At 46.4% G+C, this 25876-nt stretch overlaps 1 protein-coding gene across 1 annotated transcript in view; it reads right to left on the minus strand.

The window, feature by feature from the left end:
• XKRX (XK related X-linked) overlaps positions 1-24513 on the minus strand; it is a 136391-nt gene extending 111878 nt beyond the window's left edge. Inside the window, exon 1 of the mRNA XM_086964630.1 lies at positions 22863-24513. Coding sequence (XP_086820756.1) covers positions 22863-23197 — 335 coding nt within the window. The 5' untranslated portion in view covers positions 23198-24513. The remainder of the gene's footprint in view (positions 1-22862) is intronic.
• Between the last annotated feature and the right edge of the window lie 1363 nt (positions 24514-25876).

Raw genomic sequence — 25876 nt, forward strand, 5'->3', positions numbered from 1 at the left:
TCAAGGCCCCTAAAGGCTCCCCGCCTCCGGCCGGTGCCACCATTGTTAACATGCAGCTCCCAAAGTGCTTTATGTGGGAGAATTGGGTGCTCCGTAAACAGTGGTACACATTACAGGTAAAAAGAACGCTTGTTGGCTCCTGGTTGCAACTAAGACTGTGGAGGGTCGCAGACAGGCCCATGGTAATTCAGCCCAACTATAAACTAGTTGTTGCTCGTGCTCATCTGCTGTGTAGAATCATTCCGTTTTGGAACAGTGCTATTGCCGGGTTCTAGGTACGTGCTGGAGCAAGGCCGCACCCCACACACATCAAGTGTATTCAGTGCCCTCTCCAAAGCTATTTGGGCAGACCATACCGTAGTGCGCACGCGGCCCCCCAAACACACTTTAAAACAATTTGTTTAACCAAGGATGCATCTTTTTTTTAAAAAGAAGTAACTCCCAGGCAGGGGGAGGCAGTGTCATGGGGACTGTTGTACATAGGGGCCCTTATTGTCTCTATCTCTGCCAACTCACCCCACAGAGCACAGAGTCCTGCAGGAGAGCACAGTTCCTGTCCTTCTCTCCTACAATATGTGAAACGTCCGACACCTCTGTGAAAGGCCCTACACCACAAAGCAGGTACTACTCTGTTGATCGGAACCCCATTGAGTGTTTAAAGACATTCAAAATAATATATTGATTTCCCAATCGAAAATTTTAGGATCCCAGAATGTAACAGTGAAAATGACGCCCTCCGTCTACAGTATTGGTGTTATAAACGAGTAAGCCGATACCTGGGGGATTCTTAAGAAAAATAGGTGCGTCTTCCTCAAATAAAAAGGAAAGCGCCCTACTGCCCTGACCAACTTCTGAAATCCTCGAGCAGCATAATTCATGCCTGGGAGTAAAATACCAGTGTCACCCTCCAAGCAGTATCATTGTACTCTTGCTTCTTTTTACACGTCCCCTGACCTCCGCCTCGGATTCTCTCACTACCAACCGCAAAAGTACCCCTCATCTCTCATATTATAAGATATTGCTAAACGCAGTGCGCCCCTGAGGTCACCGCTCCCCTTCACAGGTCAGCGCCCTCAGGGCCGGCTCTAGGCTCATGGTGGCCCTGTGCAGGGAGCGTAGGTGGGGGCCCCGGAAGAAATGCAAAAGAAAGGCAAAGCAATATGTTCAACTCACTTGTAATCACTCGATTACCTTTGCAGATATTTGTTCTCACTTCGCAGTTGCATGATTAGAGACCTGCGTGAGTTAGCAGACTCTTCTCTGCATTTGCAAAGAGCTGTTTTTGCAATCACTTACAATCTGGAACATTAACGACCAACAAGGGCAGTGTACTGCTTTGAGAACAACTTGCAGCTAAAACATACTGATAGGAATGCTAATGAGACGAGAGTCGAACAGCAGCTCGAGTGACACAATTAATGACAACGTGGATAAAATGTGCACTTTGGAAAAAGGAAGTCATGCACTGCACTACTGTTCCTCAGTCCTGCTGTAAAACGCGCAGCAAATGTCAGGCCCCGTTATGCCAACAATGAAGTTGGTAACCATTTGGATAGACGGCGAACAGGGAGAAAGGGCATGGGGTAGGAGGACCACGAGTGAGCGCAGGGTTTCCTCTTTCCAGACTCCAGTCCAGCTCTCGCAGAAGATGAAGGGCAGAAGAGGCACGAACCTCGAGACAGAGCCTCACGCGCGCCGTCGCTGCCAAGCCATTGCCCGGTCGGTCGGAGGCCGCCAAATCCTGCCAGGGGGCCGCCACAGTGATACTAGATCCGAATCCGATCCTCGGCTCGGTGACCGGTCGGTCGTCGTGGCGGCCCCTCGGGTTTGGCGGCCCTGTGCAGGTGCACAGTTTGCACATGCCTTGGGCCGGCCCTGGCGCCCTAGGCAGCCGCACCAATCGCACTGCCCTAAAGCCGGCCCTGAGTACTTTACTCTTTAGACGTGCAGGTCCTGAGCAGGGTGATATTATCGCACTCTCTCCTCCCCTCGTTCCCTCTCCACTTCCAGTCTGAGCTTCTCGGTCCCAAATAACAGCCACTATATACAATTCATCTAAACTTTTCTTTCTCCTTCGTGTCTCACTGTCCTTTCTGTTACTTGATTGAATCTTCCAGTCTCTCTGGTTTGCTTACTCATAGCTGTGGGCTCTGTTTTGTTTCTCGTCTCTTCCTGTTTTCTCTTCTCCCAGACTCTGTCATTCTTTTACCACCCCTTCTCTGTTGCTCTCTCTCCATTTGTTCCACTTTCTGAAACCTGTTTATGCCAATTGGCTTCTACCCATATCTTTTTCTGTCTCACTTATTACTTTTCCTTAGAGTCACAGCTTCCAGTCATTCTGTAGTCCTAACTTATTCTCCTGTTGGTTATCTTAGCCAATCATTCTCTTGTTCAATCATTTTTTTTTTCGCCCTTGTTCAATCCTGCTTTCTGCCCTCTCCATTCTTCCCTTCATTTATCGTCCTGCTGCAGACTCCTGTTCAGCTTCCTTACCTTGGCCTCTTTTACTATATCTCACTTCTGACACTCTAATTTCTTCTTTTCCAACGTAAGGGCACATAGGTGCAAAGATGAGCATCCCTTTGATACGCCTCAGCATACCCAATGTTTTCTGCTCCCCACCCGATGTTTCCTTCTCCGCACTCGCTTTATTACAAAAACACTTTTGCGCTTTTTTTCTTTTCAAGGGGCTCTCTGCAGAGCACCATTCATTGTTGAACATTATTCTATATATTTCAGGCTTTACAGTGCCACGCCACTTCTGATGGCAACCTTTATCCATGGTTTAGTCACAAGGTGTCTTTGGCATAGCATCATTCGTTTATGTGCGAGTAATCATATTATTACTCCTGTGTTCAACAAATGCCTAACACTACCTTTTGATAAGCCTAACTTCTTGTCCATACTACCACAAACAAACATTGGCATAGCCAATAGGTCTCGCCTTTGGGACCTTATAAGTGTTTAGCCATGCAACAGTTGGTGTTGTTGCACCAAGGATATTGTGCTGCATAACTAAATACTTATAAGGTCCCAAAAGCGAGACCTATTGGCTATGCCAATGCTTGTTTTAATGCTTTTAAGCCATGACATGGTCTCAGGGGGACCCTAAGACCATGGCTTGGGGATCTGGGTATTCCTACCCTGCCCCCTTTTCTTTATTTTCACTTTTTTTTGGGGGGGGGGCTCGGTGAAGCAGAGTCCCAAGATGGCTGCTAACCCTTCCTGGTTGAAAATTGTGAATAGCAAAGCAGTGGCTCGTAAAATACAAACAAATCAAACAAAACAGAAACTTTGAATGAGAGTGGTAAAATGATAATGAATGCTGATTGCAAGAATAAGGTGGATAATAGACATTTTCCATTATCAATGAACTCAAATGTATAATTGCTTTGATTAATAGTGGTCTCTTTATTGATATTTTATTTTTATACATTTATATTTTGACAATATCCTTGTTCACTACGATCCCACAATGCTTCATAGTGAGCAGCATGGGGGATATGGATCAATAGTGAAAACTAAAGATGGACTTACATAACCGTGATCAAGACTTTATAGTCGAAACACGTCGGTGGTAGTGGCAAGATGCAGCCACAAATAAACTTTGGCTACTTTTGAAATTCTCCTGCATAGTGTGGTTTACATTTTTTTTCGGCTGATAAATTTGAGGAATGGTCCATCCCAACGCCGGCAGCAACTGTGATAGAGAGCACTGTTCACTAACTGATTTTGGTGTGGTCGGCAGTAGGTAGTTAAAGATAGAACCTAGTTTCCATAGGAAAAGCATTTTTTGACTTGCCTATAACTTTGGCATCGTTTGACCAATCTTCATGACATTTTCCCAAAAACAGTGTCCAAGTAGATTCTGTGTGTCATGGAAAGTGTGGGGGTTATCCGTGCAGTGGGGACTGAGAAGGAGCGTGAAAAAAAGGTGCATTTGTAATGTTAATTCCCATAAGAACGCGTTGTTGAACCCACAGCCAGAACTGCTGAATGGAATTACACCAAATTTGTCAGAAATGTAGATGTTGTTTTGCAAATGTAGCTTTTTGTTTTTTGATGTAAATCTGTTGAGTAGTTTTCCTGAAATATAAGAAGAAAAAAATAAAATAAATATATCTCTGGTCGCGAAGCCTTCGCAAAAAAAGACGAGCTAGTGCAGGGAAATGCACAGCTCTGCTAGTTGTATCTTTGTTTTTTTGCAGTTTTTGCAGATTACCTTTTTAGGTCTTGCGACCTATCAATGCGCATGCGCATTTAGCGGAGCGAGAATTCAAGTGCTCAAAATACTCGTGAAACCACGGGTTTTTTGGTGCGGTTTTCTTCGAGTTCACGTGAATCACGTGACCAAACAAGCACGCGCATCAGCCTCCCTCCCTCCCTCCTAATTGCTTTTTTTCACGGCCGCCACCACATCAAAGGGCTTCTCCCAGCGTGTGCTCTACGGCTTCTCCTCCCCTAATTATTCATGGCTGGCCGGTGGCCGGCCGTACTTTCAGTTTCCCGCAGTCCCCCACTAAGACATACTTTTATAAACAGCATCGTAACATGTAATAGAGTGCACCCAGCCCAACTAGCCTTTCACAGATAGCAATACATATTTGATTAAATTGTGTGTATTGTTGCTACAAACGCAGTCGCTTTCACTTTCACATGCTGCGCTTGTTTACATTTCTGTTGCTTTCCTCCCACCCCCCACCCGCTGTTCATGTTCACAATGCTCCCACCCACCTCCCTTCATTCTCCGCATTTCCTTTCTGTGTTTCTCCTTTTACAAAGACGCATTCGTAGGAGACTGCCCTGTGTGGATGTTTAAAGCTAGGCTGTCATTATTCCCCTAGTAAGGCAAACTTTTATAAGCAGGAACGTAACGTTATATGTTATATGGATAGATACACTGCGGCATCGCGTTCGGCTGTAGTTTTCTGTGGGAAATCAAATGTGTACTACCCTTCCTGTTGCCTCTGCTCTGCCCAAGTATATGTTGCTTTCCTCCCACCCCCCACCCGCTGTTCATGTTCACAATGCTCCCACCCACCTCCCTTCATTCTCCTCATTCCCTTTCTGTGTTTCTCTTTTTATAAAGACGCATTCGTAGGAGACTGCCCTGTGTGGATGTTTAAAGCTAGGCTGTCATTATTCCCCTACTAAGGCAAACTTTTATAAGCAGGAACGTAACGTAATATGTTATATGGATAGATACACTGCGGCATCGCGTTCTGCTGTAGTTTTCTGTGGGAAATCAAATGTGCACTACCCTTCCCGTTGCCTCTGCTCTGCCCAAGTATATTTCACAGACAAGCTCGCACTGCTGATGTTCAGGATGTACTTGTGCTATCTGCGTATATGACCCTCGTGTGCACCTCGTCTACCCCTCCCGAGACATTTCACCCAAGTGTGTGTTCCCCTCCCATGCACGTGTCGCGCTCACATGCACCCCTTCTACCCCTCCCATGCGCGTGTTCCTCCTCACCTGCGTGTGTTCCCCCTCCTTATTCCCTTTCCGTGCCCATTTTCCCACTCCCCACGCACCCCGTCTATTAATTCGAAAAACATTTTAAAAAAGACCAATAACTGCTGCCCAAGCCATTCGTTTAGCTTTAGGGTCCTAAAATAGTCGGAAATGTCACACATGCAGGAGTGCACTTGTGCTCTTCATGACTGGCACAAGTGAACTATTGACATATTTCACGTGCAGGGAAAACATCAATCTATGATCCGTTGGCCTCACAGAAGGAACACAGGCACTCTGCCCCTTTGCGTGTGTAACACCAGCCTTTTTATTCATTTGACTATCCAAGTGGCCCCAAGTCTAGTCAAATGAGGATTCTTTTTCACTTTGTATGTCCCTGATTTTGCACGAATCGAAACATTACAGCGTAAATACACTGAACATAATCTTCACAAAAGTTATTTACAAAAGTTTAAGCTATTGCCATCATAAATTACAATAACTTTTATTTAAGTATAATTATTTAAAAGCCATTGTTATTTGTATTATCAATACATCTAAGTCACGTAAATACAACACATATTGCATTAAAAATGCTATAGGTGTCACATTTGCGAAAGGTAAAACTATTGGCATTGTAAATGACAAAGCTATTAATTTCGCTATTTTCAAAACCAACACATAAATAAAAAAATTGTCATTTACAATACCAATAGCTCAAACTTTCTTAAGGCGAGACCTATTGGCAACGCCAGTGCTTGTTTGGTTCAGCTGCTGTGTTGAAAGTTTCGGGGTAATCTGTCAAGCGGAGGTAAAGAAAAAAAGGGGAGGTCCCAAAACGCATTTTCCTTATGTTATGTCTATGAGGATTTTTCATTTTTTGAACATGACTACAGCCCAAACCATTGAACGGAATTACACCAAATTAGGCTGAAAGCTAGATGTTGGTCCAGAAAGCGTGCTTTTTGTGATTTGGTGCAAATCCGTTCAGTAGTTTCAGAGCTATTTAAGTTATAAAATTATAGATATCTGGGAGCCCAACAGCTTACTGAAACCCAACTTAAATTTGATTGGCTGCCAACACTTCAACCAGGAAGTGTTGGCAGCCATCTTGGGACTCCAGTCCCACAAAAAATGTTTTTTTTAAAAAGAGAAAAAGGGGCAGGGTAAAAACATCATGAGAAACATCCTGAGCCCTTAGGCCTCTCGGAGGGTCCCACTGAGAGTCCCCAGGGTAAAAAAAGCATTTTTTTTTACATTTTAGGCTGAACTCTTTTTTTTTTTTAAACAAAGCGGATCTCCCGCACTTTGTTCATTATCGCCCTAGGTGGGCCAGGTCTTGGGGGCATTGTTTTTAAAATCGAGGGGGTGCGCACGGGACCGCCCTCCTGGGGGTTAATTAAACCTTGGTGACCACCACCTCACCGGGGATTGTGTTATAATTTATACAGAAGTGGCCACACGGCTCCCCCGCACCTCGGGGGATCACCACCTCCAGCTTTCCAGGTAATAATGCAGGAGGGGTGCACAGACCCCCCCACCCCACAGCTCCGGGGTCACCACCTCAACTTTTATCAGTGGTGGGGCCGGGTGTAACCCCACCACCCCAGCTCTGGGCACTGCTACCGCCCCAGAACTTTAAATTGAATTCATGTGGGGTGGAGACGCATGGCCACCCCTTGAGCATTGGAGTTTGCTATGGCTTGGCGGCAGCACTGCTCCCGCCAAGCCATAGCAAACACAGATCGGCTTTGAGTAAGGGAGAGCAGAAACTGCTCTTGCTTACTCAAAGCAGAGCAGAATTGCCTTTGGACCGCAGGAGCTGCATGTTAGCAGCCTCCTCTTCCCAAAAGCAATGCCAGCTTCTGCAGGATGCAGGGAGCCGAGAAGGACTGCGGAGGCCTTCAGGCTCCCCCCACAGTCCTCGTCAGAACCTGGGTGCCCTGGGTGTGACCAGAGCACCCAAGATTGTAGGCAGGCCCCAGGGGATGGGTCTCCCAGGGTCCACAATCAGCCCGGGACGAGAATGCCTCACGGCCCCCTCCCCTATTAACAAGCGTTTGCAATGCAATAGGTCTCTCATTACTGAAAGTATGAGCTATTGGCATTGCATTATTATGTGCTGGGAGGGAACCAAGCACTGAAAGGCGGGATATATGCACAATATTACCCATTCAGAGAAAAGGAATTTTAAAAAGTAGCCCAACTAATGAACCAGAAGCGGTGGGTGTGTCCAAAGTCCCCAATAGCCCATATACCGAATACAGCATGCCTCGCAGAGCAGTGCAAGTACTGCCCAGAGTCAACTTAAAAATAAATCTTTCTTTTTAAAAAGGAATGGCCCGGGGTTGGGGCCCACAAGGCCTAAATCAGCACGGGAGGGGGGGCTACGCAGCCTCTCTTCCCTTAAAAAACAAAACAAAAAATGTAATTAAAAATTCCTGGCAACTCGGCTGAGGCCCCGCCTCCTTTTTCCCGCACTCTGCAATCGTGCCTCCAGGTGTGCTGTTATTTGGGGGATGAAGTCCCATTGGCTGCTGAGGGTCCTTAGGGGCCAACAAGCCCTCCTGTTACCTCCAGTAAGCCCCACACAGTGGGATTCCTGAGAGGTGGTTGGAGGCCACGCCCCCTTTCTCCAACACTCTTCAAACACGCCTACTGATGTATTGCTGGTAGAGGGGATAACGTCCCTTGCCTCCTGATGCTCAGATTTCTCTTGTACAAAACCCCTGAAATTCAGAAATTATAGTTGCCTGAGCTAACTATAGCTTAAGCCCCACCAGTGCACTGCTTATGACCTTACAGATTACATCACTCATGACATGGTCAGTGACATGCGCACTTGTGTTTTCTCTTGATTGCGCTTTCCCATTAGGAGCCCAAAGGGATCCTAATGGGCGTGCTGTGGGCGAAGATTAGCCATGCCCCAAGCCATGCCCTAAGCCACACCTGGCGCTGCTGGCAGCACCAGGTGTGGCTGAGAGGGGCTGCCAATCCACTCCAGGGCTGTTGTGAACACGGCGCCAAGGGGAGCAGCAGAGGTGGTGTGAACCGGCTGAGGTAAGTTTTCGTTTTATTATGTTATATTTTTAATTCCCTACCACCCAGCCCTGCGCGAACCCTCACCCCCACCCCCGCGAGCCGCGACTGCATATATGTTGGCGTTTTCTCACCTCCAGGGTTTCCCTTCCTGTGCAGGTAGGTAGCTTTGTGAGTCAGGCCCAGTGTCACGCATTAAGTTGCTTTACATTCACGCGTGGAAACGCTAAATTCCGGCTGATAGTTGCGAGTGGCACCGCCCAAGAGAAAGCAGCGAGTCAGACTTCGACAAAGTTTGTTCGTTTTACAGGAACCATTTCCGGTCACAGCTTCTGATAGAGGCCCTGACTGCAAACTATGTGACATTCGACTTAACTCCCTTCCCTGGTGCACGTGCCCTCTTCGCATGCTGTGTGATCCTGCGCAAGTAAAATCATCCTGTCTCAGTTCTCTAAATGCACCAAAGACTGGTGGCCCGACACTTGTGGTCGCTTTGTGTGGAGATCTTCCATTGGTGCCGGATTCCTGGACCCTGCGTTTGGGGTTGTTGTTTGAAGGGTTATGCTTGCTTGCTGGCCGTGCTGAGGTAGTGCTGTTATTGTATGGAAATTATTGTGTCAATATCTCATATTTATTTCCTCGCTGTAATATGGATGCATAATAAGGTGTTAGAATATATAGAGAGGCTTCATGCAAAGTGCATGCTGGACTTCCGTCTGTGGCGTGTGCGTGTGAGTCTGTGGTGCGTGAATGTCTGTATTTTAGGTGCAGGTAGCTGCATGTAGAGAGTTGCATAGTGCTTAAGACCGTTGACGAGGTGTTTAAGAGCTTTGCAGACGGCTGAATCACGAAGCGTCCCTGGCTATTGGACTGACTGTAAGAGAGTACCCACGTAGGTGCAGTGATTGTCTTGACCATAAACAAGCTGGACTGTTGCGCGTGAAATGCGATCAATAGATGCAAATACAGTGTATTGTGTTTAAAAGCTATATGTATTTTAGAAAGTACACAAAAGTATCTTTGCCACACAATGTGAAAAGTCGATGTGAAATAAATGATGGTATGCATTGTTTTAATAATGCAGTTTGAATGCATAATATGTTTGCACTGAGATGGGTTAACAACTTGTTTTAGAAATGCCCATTGTGTAATTACAGAGTATCAGCAGTCAATAAAAGCGCTTGCAGTCAGTTGTCATTCTAGCGCGGTTGCGGCTGCAAGTTTAATGTGTAGTAGAGTATTGAATAGCTCACTGAGCCATACACTTTTTATAAGCAGTTTTAAAGTATCCGAGGGGAAGGGGTGCTGGTAAGGGGCTTCCTGAGAGCAAAAAGGTCAATGCTGCAGTCGGTGGTAGAATTCCATCATGTCCGAGACGCTGCACTCCTGTTTTAGCGCCTAGTATTCCCGCTGGCACTACATGTGTTTAGTTTCAAGCCACTACAAAATAACTGTTCTTGGAGCAGATCCTCGACGTTTATTTGTTTCATTCTAAATTAAGCTCCGGGTGACTATAGGGCCAATGCAGCTTTGAGGCCAGCTCCAGAGATGCCTGCGCTGCTGACCACTGGGGGCCTGGGATGAGAGGGAGGAGGGGCCGTGGGGGAGAGAGGGCCGTCTGGACTGAGGAGCCAGAGTTGATGAATCACTCCCGCTGCACATTGTAGAGCAGGGGTTATGAGGGTGTCTGCTTAGCATGCTGAATCATAAAAACAAAACTTCGTGGGGCTAGTATGCGCGTGGGCTCAACTATGTTACTTGTCTGTTTAAAAAAAATTGAAAAACAGCCTGCCAGCCGATGTGTCTTTGGCTGGCGTTTTTCGGATCTTTATCTTTTAAGTAGCGACGTCATGCGTTGTATTATTTCTTTAAGGCAGGCAGACACATGTGGGTTGGTGGAAGCGTTGAGGTCAAATGAGAAGACCTACTCCGCTCGTGGGGGTGACAGGTGATGTCTGAAAAAATATCGAGCACACAAACACCACCAAACAAAAATATTGTTCGATAAAAACTAACTTCCGTACTTATTTGATTCCTTGCGCTTGCTGCCAGGTTTCAGGCAGAGCACCTACCTCCTCCAGGTAATACATCTGGACTTACACCACCTTGTGAGGTTCGCCCTCTGCTTAAGGCCAAAGGATGATACAAGAATCAGGTGACAAAAGGAATCCCACAGCTGCCACTAGCCGCTGGAAGTGAGGAGGGATAACACCACTTTCACCACTTGAATTTTGATCACAGCCACAAAAACTTTGGAGTTTGAGCTTGAATATGCACCATTTACCCACGGTTTAGGTCTCGCACCTTTTCTATTTCGCAGATATAGAAAACAGGGGCGAGTCCTTATGTCGCTGATCCAGTTCTTTCCCCAAAGGCTCTCTTCAGGCAGCTGATTGGCTCTCAAGGAGGATTTCCAACAGTTCATGTGCAGCCCAATCATGTGACCTGCTCTCATGCACGAGCCTTCAAAGCCTCAGCCATTTGCTTCCCAACCAGCGCTGCAGGCTTATTCACGGCCGCAGGCCGTGACTTCAAAGGGTTCCGCTGCCCCGCCCCCTGCTTCACGGCCATCTGTTCCCCAGGACCTCCCCTCTCTCTCCCCTAATTATTCACTGCTGGCCGGCCGCAACATCTAGTTTAAAGGCCTTCTTCTCCTCGGCACTCCGAATCAAAGTTCGAGCCTGCTCCCTTCAGTTACATCAGTGTGGAAATATACTTGATGCGACTTCAAGTCCCCAAGTTAAAAAGTAACCTCGGATTAGGCGAAAAACGGATTCTAGATACAGACGGAATGTGAAACAAGTGCATGCTTCTTTATAATCCTACTCTAAACGGGATCTGGTCAGAGGTCTCCGATCGATTTTCATCCATAACATGCACGTTTTTCCTTGTTTGAAGCCCATCTTTCTGAAATATTTGATATGCGTTAAGCAAACGAAGCAACAGGCCAGGGTGCGAATCCCATATATTGCGATCCTGTGGCTGGTGGACGGGAAGAAATCCCCCTCCCCCCACTGCCCGTGCGAAAGATTCATTCCTCATGTATAAGGCGCTCATTGCACTCCCCTGAAACCAGTGACCAGGATCAGTGCCTCTCTCGAAGACGCTCAACAATCACAGAAGCATCACGGACACCGCTCGTGGCGGGTTGGTTGATCCGAGAGAGGTGGCAATCTTTATAACGCTGACAGATCTATCATCCTCCCAGCACCCACCCACCCCTGCACTCCCACTCCCCCATTCTCTCCAGAAGCCGCTGACCCCTTCTGTGGACTCCGTCCTGCGGGGGTCAGAGGTCGGTGTCCTTTCAAGCCCGGCACGTGTCGCTGCTCGGGCTCCCTCCCCTCCGGTCCCTCTGCCCTTCTCTCTCATGCGGTGGATGCACAGTGACACCCCATGGCCGCTGTCAGTATCGTCCACACTGGACGGATCTGCAGCTGTGCGGCAGGCAGCACAAGGCGGGGAGACATACATTGGAGCGCACACCGGACGCTGTGTTTGATATTTGTAAGATCACAATGACAAACATACACGCAGAGATAGGCCCGTAGGCAGATCAACAGCGTGCGCTGGGAGTAGGCACCAGACCGCACCATCCACGAATAAAATGCTGCAGCTAAGTACACATTACACCTACAAACATTAGAGGACGCAATACTTACACTGAAACTGACAACACTTACTCATTAGAGTACAAAAGTACTGATGTGCATGTACCTAAAGCAGAAGGATCAAAAAGCTACGTAAAGCGAGATATATCTAAAACGAAGAGGCAGGGTTGAAAAACAACAGACACAGCTATTCAGATATAAATCTAGCTATGCAGATCGATCACATCTACAGATAAACTGAGTCAAACAAAGCAACACACACACACCCAGATACATAATACAGATACACGCCTCTCACTCAAACACCCATATATAGGCACAGACTGAGACACACAGCAACATATTGGAAATGTATAAACAGAAAACCACAAATGAAAATACACAAACACAGATCCTTACATATACAGTCAAGCATTCCAGATGGCTAAAGGCAGGGGAAAATACTTATGTCCACAGGACAAAGACTTACAAATACAGACGCACAAAACATAAGTAGGTAAAACCTGTGATTCTGGGCAACTCACTTAATCTCCCTGTGCCCAAAAAATGAATGAATGTGTCCTTGTGCAGTGTAGCTGGTGCTCTCCAGTACCCTCGGGTCGAGTTTGCGCTAGATAAAAGTGCACTAAATAAATACATATTTACAACCCACGTAGGAACAGAGATGAGTATGAATTTACAAACAATGCTCAGGCACTCAGGCATACACACAATTACTCATACAAAATACACGTACAAAAGACGTTTACAGAAATCCATACAGGTAGGTTGGCACATTAATCCAGCCATGTACGTATAATACATTCACACACAACACACCGACTGCTAAACAACCGATATATTGACCCCCACACACAAATATGCAGGCAGAGAGGTATTCTAAGTTTTGTTAATATACTTACAAATGCATTGGTATTCAGGAATAAGCCACTAGAACGGGACAGACCGCTACAAACACTCTAACATTTGAGACAGTTTATTAAACCAGCACCGTGTAATCTTAGGGGCACAATGTTATGTTGTTCAGTGAACACATAGTTGTGGCTTCACAATTCGAAGTCTACATCTCCCTAATGTGGCTGCAGTGTACCGAGCCACATATATCGTCTCCAAGGAAGATCTGCCTAATTGCATTTGACAGCGGCCCAAAGCAGTAAAGAAGAAAAGTTCATCATTGTTGAGCATTGCTTTGAGTTGTCACTCTGAGCAATGAACTGCAAGAGAAGTGAGGAGAACTTGGGTGCTGCACTGTGGAGTCATCTGCGTCACAGCTGACAAGCTCTTCCTACTGGAGGAAGAGAGCAGCATGCACAAACAGAAATGTGTACATCTAGATTTGGTAATAGAAACAAATCAACAGTCAATTTCCTATAAAGCCTCTACTTACCCCTAACTATTGAGTCACTATCATTGGCACTGTACTTATATATATTTGATTGTATTTCAGCATTTCTTTAGCACTTTTCTACCTCTTGTCAAGACCTCAACACACTTGCAGACCAGGGCTTAGTGGTGCTAATTCTGAGGGGCGTGTATAAATCAGGCAGGATTGTGGCCTTGGAGACACTTAAGAATATGCCAAACCTTATAGATAAATATGTGTATGGACAGACACCTGCATGTATGTATGTATGCACGTATGGATAAATAATTAGGTACCTGTAATGTGCTTGATTATGAAACTGAGGGGTTTTGATACCATCATGAACCACGAGGCCAGTGGCTGAGTGGTTTGTAAATGTCACCAGAACCTGTATGTGTATAGGATCATAGGACACACGTGCCAGTTATGCAATTTATTTATCTTACATGTTTATTATGGAGAGGTTAGCTTCAAAAATGTGTTTTCTCATGTTTTGTATACATATAATGAATACATTGTTGATAAAATAATTGAAAGTGATTTGGGCCAGTGAATTTAGGCAGTTGGGTGTAGGCAGCATTTATAGCATAGTTATGTATGCACCATACTTATGGAATAATTTTCAGTTTCATATTTTTTTTTTTTAGAAATAAACACATATTTTTATAATATATACTTGTGTGGTGTCCTTTCATTTGATATTACAGGATTGTGATTGGTAAAACAGCTCGCTTAACACGACCTCTTGAGTTAAGCCTTTAAGGCTGCTTAGTCCACGTACTGCGCCCATGAAAAACATTCCCCATGTTGACAGCGGTACATCACTCTACTCCTCGGCCATCTTCAAGAACCTCAGCGATAGATTGAAGCTGAAACTGCCCCCAACAAAAACAGAACACCAAAAATGAGCCATTCTTGCCACGTAACTGAGTAGCTTGATGATTAAAGCATCTGACTTTCAATCAGAAGATTGGGGGTTCGAGTCCCTGCGTTGTCAGGTTCCATTTTAGCAATTGCAGAAAGTATATTTTATGAACTCTAGAATCCTGCTCCACACTTCAACGTTTTTAAAAATATTCAGGGTGCTGCTAAAGACATGGTGATTCTAACAAATGTAGACATCTTCAACTTCTGGCCAAGTTAGTGTTCCCACCTGGGCTCTTATAGCTGTGGGCAATAAAGTCTTTCAGTCTGCGCCTTTATTTTTTTTTTAAATGTTAATGAGAGCTAATCCATTAAAAGAAACACTCCTTGCTATGGAATCCAAAGGGAATGTTACCACATCCATATTAGCCCGACAGAAGTTATAGAAAGACAGCTTGATGAATCGGGCTGATAATCTTCACAAAAGTTATTTACAAAAGTTTAAGCTATTGCCATTATAAATTACAATAACTTTTATTTAAGTATTAATTATAAAAAAAATTAAAAGCAATTATTATTTGTAATATCAATACATCTATGTCACGTAAATACAACACATATTGTATTACAAATGCTATAGGTGTCACATTTGCGAAAGTTAAAAGTATTGGCATTGTAAATGACAAAGCTATTAATTTCGCTATTTTCAAAACCAACACATAAATAAATAAAAAATCATTTATAATACCAATAGCTCAAACTTTCCTAATGCGAGACCTATTGCATTGCAAATGCTTGTTTTCCAAACAAAACATAGCATAGCATAAAAAAACACAACAAAACATAGCATAGCATAACAAAACACAACATAGCATAACAAAACATAGCATAACAAAGCATAGCAAAGCAAAACATAGCATAACAAAACATAGCAAGTTTAAGTTTAAAATATTTGTTAAGCGCAACGTACACCTGGGCGGTTTCTTGGCGCTAAAGTAGCAGGCAGCCAACTGGGCAAGAGCAGTTGCTAAGGCGTCGACTGGAAAGGCAAGCAGGGCTTACGGTGGAAAAGCCTGAGAAAATAAAAAGGTCTTCAGAGCTTTGCGGAAACTAGAATACTGGGTAAGGGACCTAAGATGGAAGGGGAGAGAGTTCCAGAACATGGGGGCAAGAGTGGAAAATTTCGAGCCACCCTGTTTTTTTTTCCGGTAGCGAGGGACTGATAAAAGAAGATGTGCCGAGGAGCGGAGGTCTCTGCCAGGGACATAGGCCTTGATGGCAGAGGATATAAAAAAGGGGGGCCAGGCCAGTCCTAGCCTGAAACGCCATGCAGCCTAATTTGAACAAGGCGCGTTCCCGCACAGGGAGCCAGTGGAGGGTTTTCAAGAGGGGGGAGGTATGGTGGAATTTGGGAAGACCGAAGGCAAGGCGAGCAGCCTGGTTCTGCACTAGTTGCAGTTTACACAGGCTGTACTGAGGGATGCCATTGAACAAGATGTTCCCGTAGTCCAGGCGGGACAGGACCAGTGCGGACATAATTAGTTTAAGTGCAGAGAAAGAAAAGAAACGAGAAATAGAGCGGATAGTACGGAGAGTAAGAAAGCAAGAAGAAACCACCGAACCAATCTGGGAGTGCATAGTGAGTGTATCGTTTAGCTTGATGCCAAGAGTCTTAACAGAGGGAACAGGGGTAGGAGGAGAACCAAAGGAGGGGGGCCAAAAGAGAGAATTCCAGGGACTGGAGCAACCACCCGTCACCACAAGTTCCGTTTTATCGGGATTGAGTTTCAGGTGGTTGAAATTCATCCAGTCCCTGATGAAAGATAGGATAGATTGGAAGTTAGAGATAGAGTCAGGGGTAGAAGACAGATTGAAGATGAGCTGGAGGTCGTCGGCATAATTATATACCGTGACCTCCAGCTGCTGTAAGGCAAAGATAAGAGGGGCGATATAAAGATTAAATAGTAAAGGAGAGAGAGAAGAGCCCTGAGGAACACCGCACTGGACCTGGCAGGGGGTAGCTGAGAACTCCCCAAGGTGAACCGCCTGGGTCCGGTCCCTCAAAAAGGATGAAAGCCAGATGAGGGCTGAGCCTCCTATGCCCGCCGCCTTGACACGGGAAAGCAAGATGGAGTGATCCACCGTGTCAAAAGCGGCGGACAAGTCAAGGAGGACCAGCGCCTGAGATCTGCCCATGTCCATACCCTCTCTGAGGGTGTCTAATACTGACACCACCACTGACTCTGTCGAGTGCTTGGGCCGAAACCCAGCCTGGCACGGAGCCAGCCTCCCATTCTCCTCGGCAAAGGAGCTGAGCGCAGATGTAACATGTCGCTCAAGCACCTTCGCCAGAAACGGGAGAAGGGAGATGGGGCGATAGTTGGCCAACACAGAGGGGTCGGCTCCTGGCTTTTTCAAAATAGGGACGATGGAAGTGGCTTTTAGCGATGGAGTGACAACCCCTCGAACCAGTGAGTCATTAAGGAAACCCAGAGGAGGCAGAGGGCAGACAGTATAAATCTGCCGTAAGATGTGTGCCGGGCATATATCAGCAGGGGAACCGGATTTAATTTTGGGGAGGAGGGACAGGAAAAGTTCTTCAGGGAGGGGGGGAAAGGAATTGAAATAGGCTGGGGCGGGGGGAGGCAGGGGGTCAACAAAAGAAGAGGAAGGGGGGGGGATGTTGGATTTGATTGTCGAAATTTTTTCGACAAAGTAGAGATTCAGCGAATCACAGAGTTTCTGTGAGGGAGGGGGTTTAAGTGAGGTCCGATCGGAGAAAGCCAGATCGTGAGTAATGGCAAAGATCTCCTTAGGTTGGTTCTCGGCCGCCAGAATTTTGGCCGAGAAGTAAGCTTTCTTGACCTCAGTGATGTTTTGCTTATAGGTCCCTAGAAGGTGGACGTAGCGAGTCCTGGAGTCGGGGGAGTAGTCCAGTCTCCATTTACGTTCTGCCCTGCGAACCGTAAGCTTCAGTTCTTTCAGCTCGTTGTTGAACCACCGATTGGCGTCTTTAGGGCGTCTGATCGAGGTACATCGGAGAGGAGCCAAGCAGTCGCTTCCTTCCTTGAGCCATGAGTCAATGGCTTTGGCTTGGGCTGCAGAATCCAATCCCGATATAGGGGGAGAGGAGGCCAGGAGCGAGGCAGAGAGGTCAGCCAGATTGACCTTGCCCCAATTACGGGCCCATGAGTTTTTGGTGTGGATAGGGGTATTAGTCAGACAGCGGCTGAGGGAAAACGAAATTAAAAAGTGATCAGACCATGTGCAAGGGACAACAGACAGTGCAGACAGGGAGCAGTTTAGAGACCAGACCTGATCTAGAGTGTGGCCATGAGTGTGGGTAGGGGTGTGAACAAAAGAGGTGAAATTAAGAGAGAGAATGGTTTCTGAAAATTCCTTTGATGAGGCACATTCCTTGGGGTCCGAGGGCCAATAGTTAAAGTCCCCGAGGACTAGAGCCGAGGCATAGTTGACCGCCAGGGTGCCAAGTAGATCTTGAAAGGCCGGGAGGAAAGATGGGGTTGGTTGGGGAGGGCGGTAGACAAGCACAATGGCTAAGTGAGGGGAAAGGGAGGTAGAGCGAGCCACCAAATAGTCATTTCCTTCCAGGGAAGGTGAGGGGAGGACTTGGAACTGGAGATCAGAACGAGCAATTAGAGCAACACCTCCACCCGTTTTCCCGCCCGGACGGTCGTCACGGATAGCGTAGTAAGACGAGGGGAGGGCAGCCAATAGAGATGGAAGGGAGGCTTCCGAAAACCACGTTTCCGTCAGCAACAGGAGATCGGGTTTATCAGTGTCTAAAAGGATAAAAAGTTCCTGGTGGTGTTTAATGGCGGACCTAGTATTAAGTAAAATGATAGATAAGGGGGGAGAATAAGAATCAGAAATGGTAGATGAGACGGGGGCCGACGGAGACGTGAGAGGAGGAGGGCAACCGGATGGGCAGGCATGACAGGGAGAGTTGCAGCCCAAAATGGTAATCCTATGAATAGTACGAGGATCAAGGGGCCAATGGCCTTGGAGTAGTATCAAGTCAGCGGAAGAATATTGGGTAAGAGGACCAGGGGTGATGGCCCCTAGCCCCGGTCTGCCGCGGACGGGCGCAGACGGGCTTAACTCTGGCGCGACTCCGGCGCGCCTACGTCGCGCCCGCTGCGCTCGTCCGCTGCGCTGACGCATGAGGGACGTCTATATAGGCTGTGACGCGGTGGTGGGAGGAGTCAGGAGGGCGGGATAGGGATGGTGATTTAAAAAAGAAGATTGCCGTTCGCCGCTCGTACTCAGCGGGACGGTGAAGGCATGAGCTAAGAAGCTGCTAGCGATCAGCAGAGCAGGTTAGGCAAGTTTTTAAAAGCAGAAAGTGAATTTCCAGCGCTCTGCGCGAAGCCCTCTGCCACAGGGCTTTAGACAACGCGCGAGGGGAAGTGGGCGGAGCCTATATAGGCTGTGACGCGGTGGTGGGAGGAGTCAGGAGGGCGGGATAGGGATGGTGATTTAAAAAAGAAGATTGCCGTTCGCCGCTCGTACTCAGCGGGACGGTGAAGGCATGAGCTAAGAAGCTGCTAGCGATCAGCAGAGCAGGTTAGGCAAGTTTTTAAAAGCAGAAAGTGAATTTCCAGCGCTCAGCGCGAAGCCCTCTGCCCCAGGGCTTTAGACAACGCGCGAGGGGAAGTGGGCGGAGCCTATATAGGCTGACGCGGTGGTGGGAGGAGTCAGGAGGGCGGGATAGGGATGGTGATTTAAAAAAGAAGATTGCCGTTCGCCGCTCGTACTCAGCGGGACGGTGAAGGCATGAGCTAAGAAGCTGCTAGCGATCAGCAGAGCAGGTTAGGCAAGTTTTTAAAAGCAGAAAGTGAATTTCCAGCGCTCAGCGCGAAGCCCTCTGCCCCAGGGCTTTAGACAACGCGCGAGGGGAAGTGGGCGGAGCCTATATAGGCTGACGCGGTGGTGGGAGGAGTCAGGAGGGCGGGATAGGGATGGTGATTTAAAAAAGAAGATTGCCGTTCGCCGCTCGTACTCAGCGGGACGGTGAAGGCATGAGCTAAGAAGCTGCTAGCGATCAGCAGAGCAGGTTAGGCAAGTTTTTAAAAGCAGAAAGTGAATTTCCAGCGCTCAGCGCGAAGCCCTCTGCCCTCTGCCACAGGGCTTTAGACGCAAAGCAAGCAAAACAAAGCATAGCATAATAAAACACAACAAAACATAGCATAGCATAACAAAACATAGCATAGCATAAAGCATAGCATAGCAAAACACAACAAAACATAGCATAGCATAACAAAACACAACAAAACATAGCATAACAAAACAAAGCATAGGATAGCAAAACAAAACATAGCATAACGAAACACAACAACACAATGCATAACAAAACATAGCAAAGCACAACAAACCATAGCATAGCTTAACCCCTTAAGTGCTGCCTCGGTGCATTGGCCGACGGCAGCACTACCTCCCCAGTGCTGCGCACGACCATTGGACGTCCATTCAGCACTAGTTCCAATGGACAGCGCAGCACTGGGGAGGAATGTTTAATAGCATCTATGAGGTTAACAAAACACAACAAAAAATAGCATAGCAAAACAAAACATATAATAGCAAAATAGAGGATAGCATAATAAAACACAACAAAACATAGCATAGCAAAACATAGCATATTACGCACAACAAAAACTAGCATAGCATAACAAAACATAGAATAGCAAAATAAAGCATAGCATAATAAAACACAACAAAACGTAGCATATCAAAACATAGCACAGCAAAACATAGCATAGCATAACAGAGCATAGCATAACAAAGCATACCATAACAGAGCATAGCATAACAAAGCATAGCATAACATAGCATAACAAAACATAGCATAACAAAACATAGCATAGCATAACAAAACATAGCAAAACATAGCATAGCATAACAAAACATAGCATAGCAAAACATAGCATAGCATAACAAAACATAGCATAGCATAACAAAACATAGCATAACAAAACATAGCATAGCATAATAAAACACAACAAAACATACCATAGCATAACAAAACATAGCATAACAAAGCATAGCATAAAAAAGCATAGCATAGCAAAACATAGCATAGCATAACAAAACATAGCATAGCATAACAAAACACAGCATAGCATAACAAAACACAGCATAGCATAACATAACAAATCAAAGCATAGGATAGCAAAACATAGCATAGCACAACAAAACTTAGGATAGCAAAACAAAACATAGCATAGCATACAGCATCACTTCGCACCACCACAGCATCACTTAGGGGCACCACAACATCACTATGTGCTACCACAGCATCACTGAACGCCACAGATTCACTCATTCGCCATCACATCACTCAGCGCCACCACAGCATCAATCTGTGCAACCATTCAACAACACCTGGTTCAAATATGTTCTCTCAATGTTTCAAGCTTTATAACAAATGTAACAAAAAGATGTTAATATTTCACTTCTGTTCTTGGATTTTCGTCACAATAAAATAAACAGAACATAATCTTCACAAAAGTTATTTACTAAACTTTAAGCTATTGCCAATATAAATTACAATAACTTTTATTCAAGTATTAATTATTGAAAAAAAATTAAAAGCCATTGTTATCTGGAATATCAATACATGTAAGTCATGTAAATACAAAACATATTGCATTACAAATGCTATAGGAGTCACATTTGCGAAAGTTATAACTATTGGCATTGTAAATGACAAAGCTATTAATTTCGCTATTTTCAAAAACAACACATGAATAAAAAAATATGTTATTTACAATACCAATAGCTCAAACTTTCCTAATGCGAGACCAATTGCATTGCAAATGCTTGTTTATATTGTAACACGGAGAAACGAGTATATACAATTACAGAAAATTAAACACAATGGAAAACAATTGAGCGTACTGCCCCTACTGAAAACAAGAGCCTTAAATAATGGCGCTAAATTGTGACAATATTCATACATGTTCAATTGTTCCAGAGCAAGGCTGACTCACGCAGCTTTGAATCCTTCGCTGTGGATCATCCCGCACCAAGAAGACACTTTGCTATTACGCAAAGTCTAGGTATCAAAGGAAAGTATCAGTCCACAGGAACCATTGTTCTTGAAAGTAATGTTTTTTACCTAGCCATGTTGCAGGATGCAGTACCATATGTGGCCAAAAGAGGTTCCATGGGACCTCTTTTGGCCACATATGTTACTGCACTCTACAGAAGATATGGTAAATCCACCCTATCCATAATGCATTGCATGCAAGACAGTACCAAGAGTGCATTCAAATAGCTATGTCCATATATACAATTAGTAGCTTTGAAATGTGACAAAATAATTATTATATTATTTCCGGATTAGGTTGTTCTCTGTAGCAAGCTGATTAAGGGAAATTTATAGAATGTCTCATATAAACGTGAGATGTGCTAGTGAGTAAAGTAACCAATGCCAGCCTTGCCTATGACCAAGTGTGTGTCCTGCCTGAAGACCTTTAAGAAAATAGCACTCAGAGAGTATAATTAAAACCTAGGGAGTAAGAGCACATGTACCAGGAGATGTTCTTATGGGAGGTCCCAAGAAGATACAAGGAGGAACTACTAAGCCTATTGACCAATTAAAAGCCACCATGTACAAAGGACAGGAGAAAATGTAAAAGATGGTCAGAGAGTGGGCGGAACTTTATGCCCATATCCTGAATACAGCATGCCTCGAAGAGACAGCCCAAGCGTTGCCTAGGCGAGACCTAAAAAGGGGATTGGGGGGACAGGGATAGGTTGGCAGCAATGCGTTATTAGCCATGCACTCGCACCCAAGCCATCCGCTGGACTGCTACCAAGAATTAACATAGGTCGAGGGTTAACCCCAGAATATGGCACTGTAGGTACCTCAAAGACAAAACTACTGAAAGAGACTGACTTCAACATCACATGATCTGTAATGAAAGATACGATCAAGTTATTTGTTATATAAATTGTCAAAGTTATTGAAATTACGTTGCCCGGCCTGCGAGTGGGTCATATGCTTCTTACAGTGTAAATAAACTGCGACCATTTGAACTCCAACAAGGAACATCTTTCATCTTTTCTCGAAAAGTGCAGGTTTGGGGGTTCTGGCTGAATGGCCTGAGCGCGTGGCTTAACAAAAGTAGCTTAATAAAAGAAACAATCGGCTTGCTTATACTTCCGGGTAATGAATGCTGCTGAGTTAGCAAAAGGTGAGATAGAAAGTGGAACGATAAAGTAAGTGGGCAGGAATGGATTGGCTGGTGAAGCTGTTAGTTGGGTGCTCTGTTAACATTGCTTCCTTAAATTATGAATAAATGACCCCACGTCTTCTGGTTTGTACACATGTTAAATGATGTAATCTCGAGTATGCATCCTCCGATAATCGTTCTTGCAGCGTTGCATTTATAAATGGAAAAGCAAAACTACAGCTAGCAGAATGCAAAGAAACTCAGATCTGTGTGAGCTGTTGGCACCTGCGCCAGGAGGGCGCCTCGGTGAGTGCAAGCTTCTCTCGCCTTACCTGATGAGCGGCCCCAGCTGCAGGAGGTGCATGAGCAGCACCAGCGGCCTGTCCCGCCCCAGGTCCCGGTGAATGAAGGTGAGCGTCAGCTGGACCATGACCGACGGCACCAGCATGAAGAGCAGAGTCAGCCCCATCCAGAAGGAGTCCTCGGAGCGGCTGTAGTCGGCGGCCAGCACGCAGGAGGCAACAAACTCCCCGCAGAAAAGCACGGTGGCGATGAGGATGCTGAAGGGAGGCCTGGCGCTGGAGCTGGGCAAATGGCACACTCCATTGCCCACCGCGGGGGGCGGCTTTTCGGACTCCCCAGCGGGGCTATGGCTTACGCCGTCCATTCTCGGGCTCCGCCGCCCTCCAGGGATCCACTCCTCCACACCTTGACGAGCAGCAACTTGGAAAACGCCTCCCGAGAGTTACCAAAAAAGGCACCACTTTCTGCGCTCCGGGTACTGCATCCAGTCCTATGGGGAGAAAGCGCCCCCTTCCCTTCCAAACTCAACTAGGCGCCTTCACTGCGACCAGGCGCGCAACACCCATTGGCCTCAAAGGGCTTCAGCCCCCCTGTCGTGTGTGGCAGCCCGGCCACTTCCCGGGCCCGCTCACAGCCGCACCCGAGCACTCCACAGGTCGTTAAAAGACCTTGTGCATGTTAATGGGCTTTGTTGTTGTTTCCCCCCTTCCAAGAGCCCCTGCAGCTCGACTCTGCCGATTGCCTAAAGATTCAGCCTCCCCCCCGAAATTTGACTCTAGTTGCGCCTCTGACTGCGACCATGGCTGATCCCTCTGGCTTCCATTATTCCACAACCAACGATGAGCTTTAAGTTCCACTGCACCTCAAAACGGGGCTTGTTGAAAAGACTTTCCAACGTGTACAAGTGGCCAACCAGGCTTCTCGCCGCCTAATAAATGATCCCATTCATTCCGCCGAGGTTGTGGCGAGCTGTTCATTTTCTATGCAGCCAGGTGAGGCGAAACCCGTCTCCAGATGCGTTTCCAAATACCATGAAAATAAACTCCCAGCTGCGCCTCTGCTGCTTTCGGCGCCAAGCAGGCAGAGGGCCAAGCAGGCAGAGCTGGCTTTCCACTGCTGACAGACAACGCCCGTGGCATCAGAGGGGATGACAACAAATCACGAGGGAGCAATGCAAACCCTAAAAGGCACAGCGTGGGAAGGTGAATCCATGGGACGGTTTCGTGCAATCACAGCTGATCTCGCAGACTCGCATTCCTTTGGGACTGAACTCCGGATCCTCCCATCTGCCTGTCTTCCACCTCGTCCCCCTCGGTGGGAGCGGCACAAACAGGCGGCTCCCTCCCCTGTGTAGACGCACAGAAGGGCGTGGGCTGTGCACCGGGTCAGCCTCGGACAGGCACTGCTGGGACTGTGGGCTGAGCCTGGCCTGCGGCCACGCACTGAAACTTTTCAGCGCTGGTGGTGAAGACGTAGCACATCCTCCTCCTGACACTGCCACGCACTGGGGAGGCCGTGGCTGGCCAGTGCCCGCGTCGACTCCCCCTCCCCAAGAGAGCTCGCCCCTCGTGCTGTGTCTTATCTCTGTGGCCCCTCTGCTGACTCGGTCCCTGGCTCCTGCCCAGACACCAGTGCTCGCGCCCTGTAGTGCCTTATATGTTGAAGCAGGTGTGCCTGTCTGTCTGGACTGTGCCAGCGCCGCGCTGGGTCCTAGCGCACGCATGCTTTCAGCGCTGTGCGCCTAGGAACATAGGGCAAACCCCCTTAATATTCCAGCCCCGACAGCTCTTTGTTGAGGTAATTTACATCTGAATTTGGAAAATGATGTATTCTTCATAAATATGTAAACACCAGGAAGCAGCATGCGGCCATCCATAAAAGACCCCGGCGTCCCTTGGTTTGCTTTTGTTTGGCGCGTCTTTATCTATTTAAAACCTGTTCGCACGATAGCGTATCCCTCATCTGTTCACATGGCAGAACCGTGATTTACCCTATCCAATCTCATGAAACGGCGTCTTTAGAAATATTAGTATCATAATGCTGAATGTAAATAAATTACGCCACGTTAAGTAATTTATTTACTTAGGTGTTATGCGAGTTTCCAAAAAATGAACAGGTGTAAGAATTATTCAGCCATCATCAAACATGTAATTTCTTACGTATAATATTTGCTGTTTGTGATTTGAAAAGTCAAGAGGCACATGTTGAAGGTAAAACATAATTCCTCCCACCCCCTACACATAGTGTTGTCTTCTCCTCTGCGTCCGCTAAGGTGTAGGACCCCTGAGTGTTTGACTGCCACAGAAAGAGATACTTGTAACAATACATACACTCCACAAAAGCCGACGGGTAAAACAACCATTGCTGGTAGTAACAAAAGATGGAGTGTCGTCTTCGGCCTAGAATTGCACACCTCAAGGGCAGAAGCCAAGCAATTGTCCCCTCATTTGTATTTCGAAAAGATGTACGAAACAATCTACGACATCTCGGTGGGATGCAATTCATCTTATTTTTAATTTCAATGTCCAGAACTGGTTTTATTTTTGATAATAGAACAACCCCCATTAGGCAGGTGCACTACAGCTATCTGGGTTCTGGTTGCCTGAATCTCCATGACTGTAAAATAATCCCAGGAGACTTCGAATGTACACAACTTTTCACATAGACTGCTCAACAGCCATTCAGAATTGCATACACCAGGGCTGTCCAAGGTACATCTAGAAGACCCTATATAGTATAATTTTCTAGGTCCTGCCTAGGCAGCGCGCATGCGCTGCCCTAGGAGATGACCTTTAGAAATTGGTCCGCTCTTTCAAGCACTCATGTTTGTGCTGGCATCCACCTTGCAGGAGCGAGCAGCGACGCACGTGCTAATAGAAAAAAGATAGCCTGTGCGCCGCTGCACGCTCTCGTGGATGCCAGCACAAGCACGAGTTCTTCACTAGGCTTCTTGTTTTAGTGAACCTCTTGTGTAGTGCAGAACTCTGATGTCGTTGTTTGTGTTTTCAAACTTTATCGCTCCTAAAGAAATGCCAATTATGGA

Source organism: Lissotriton vulgaris, chromosome 4_1 (genome assembly GCF_964263255.1).
Source record: "Lissotriton vulgaris chromosome 4_1, aLisVul1.2, whole genome shotgun sequence".
Classification (NCBI taxonomy): Eukaryota; Metazoa; Chordata; class Amphibia; order Caudata; family Salamandridae; genus Lissotriton; species Lissotriton vulgaris.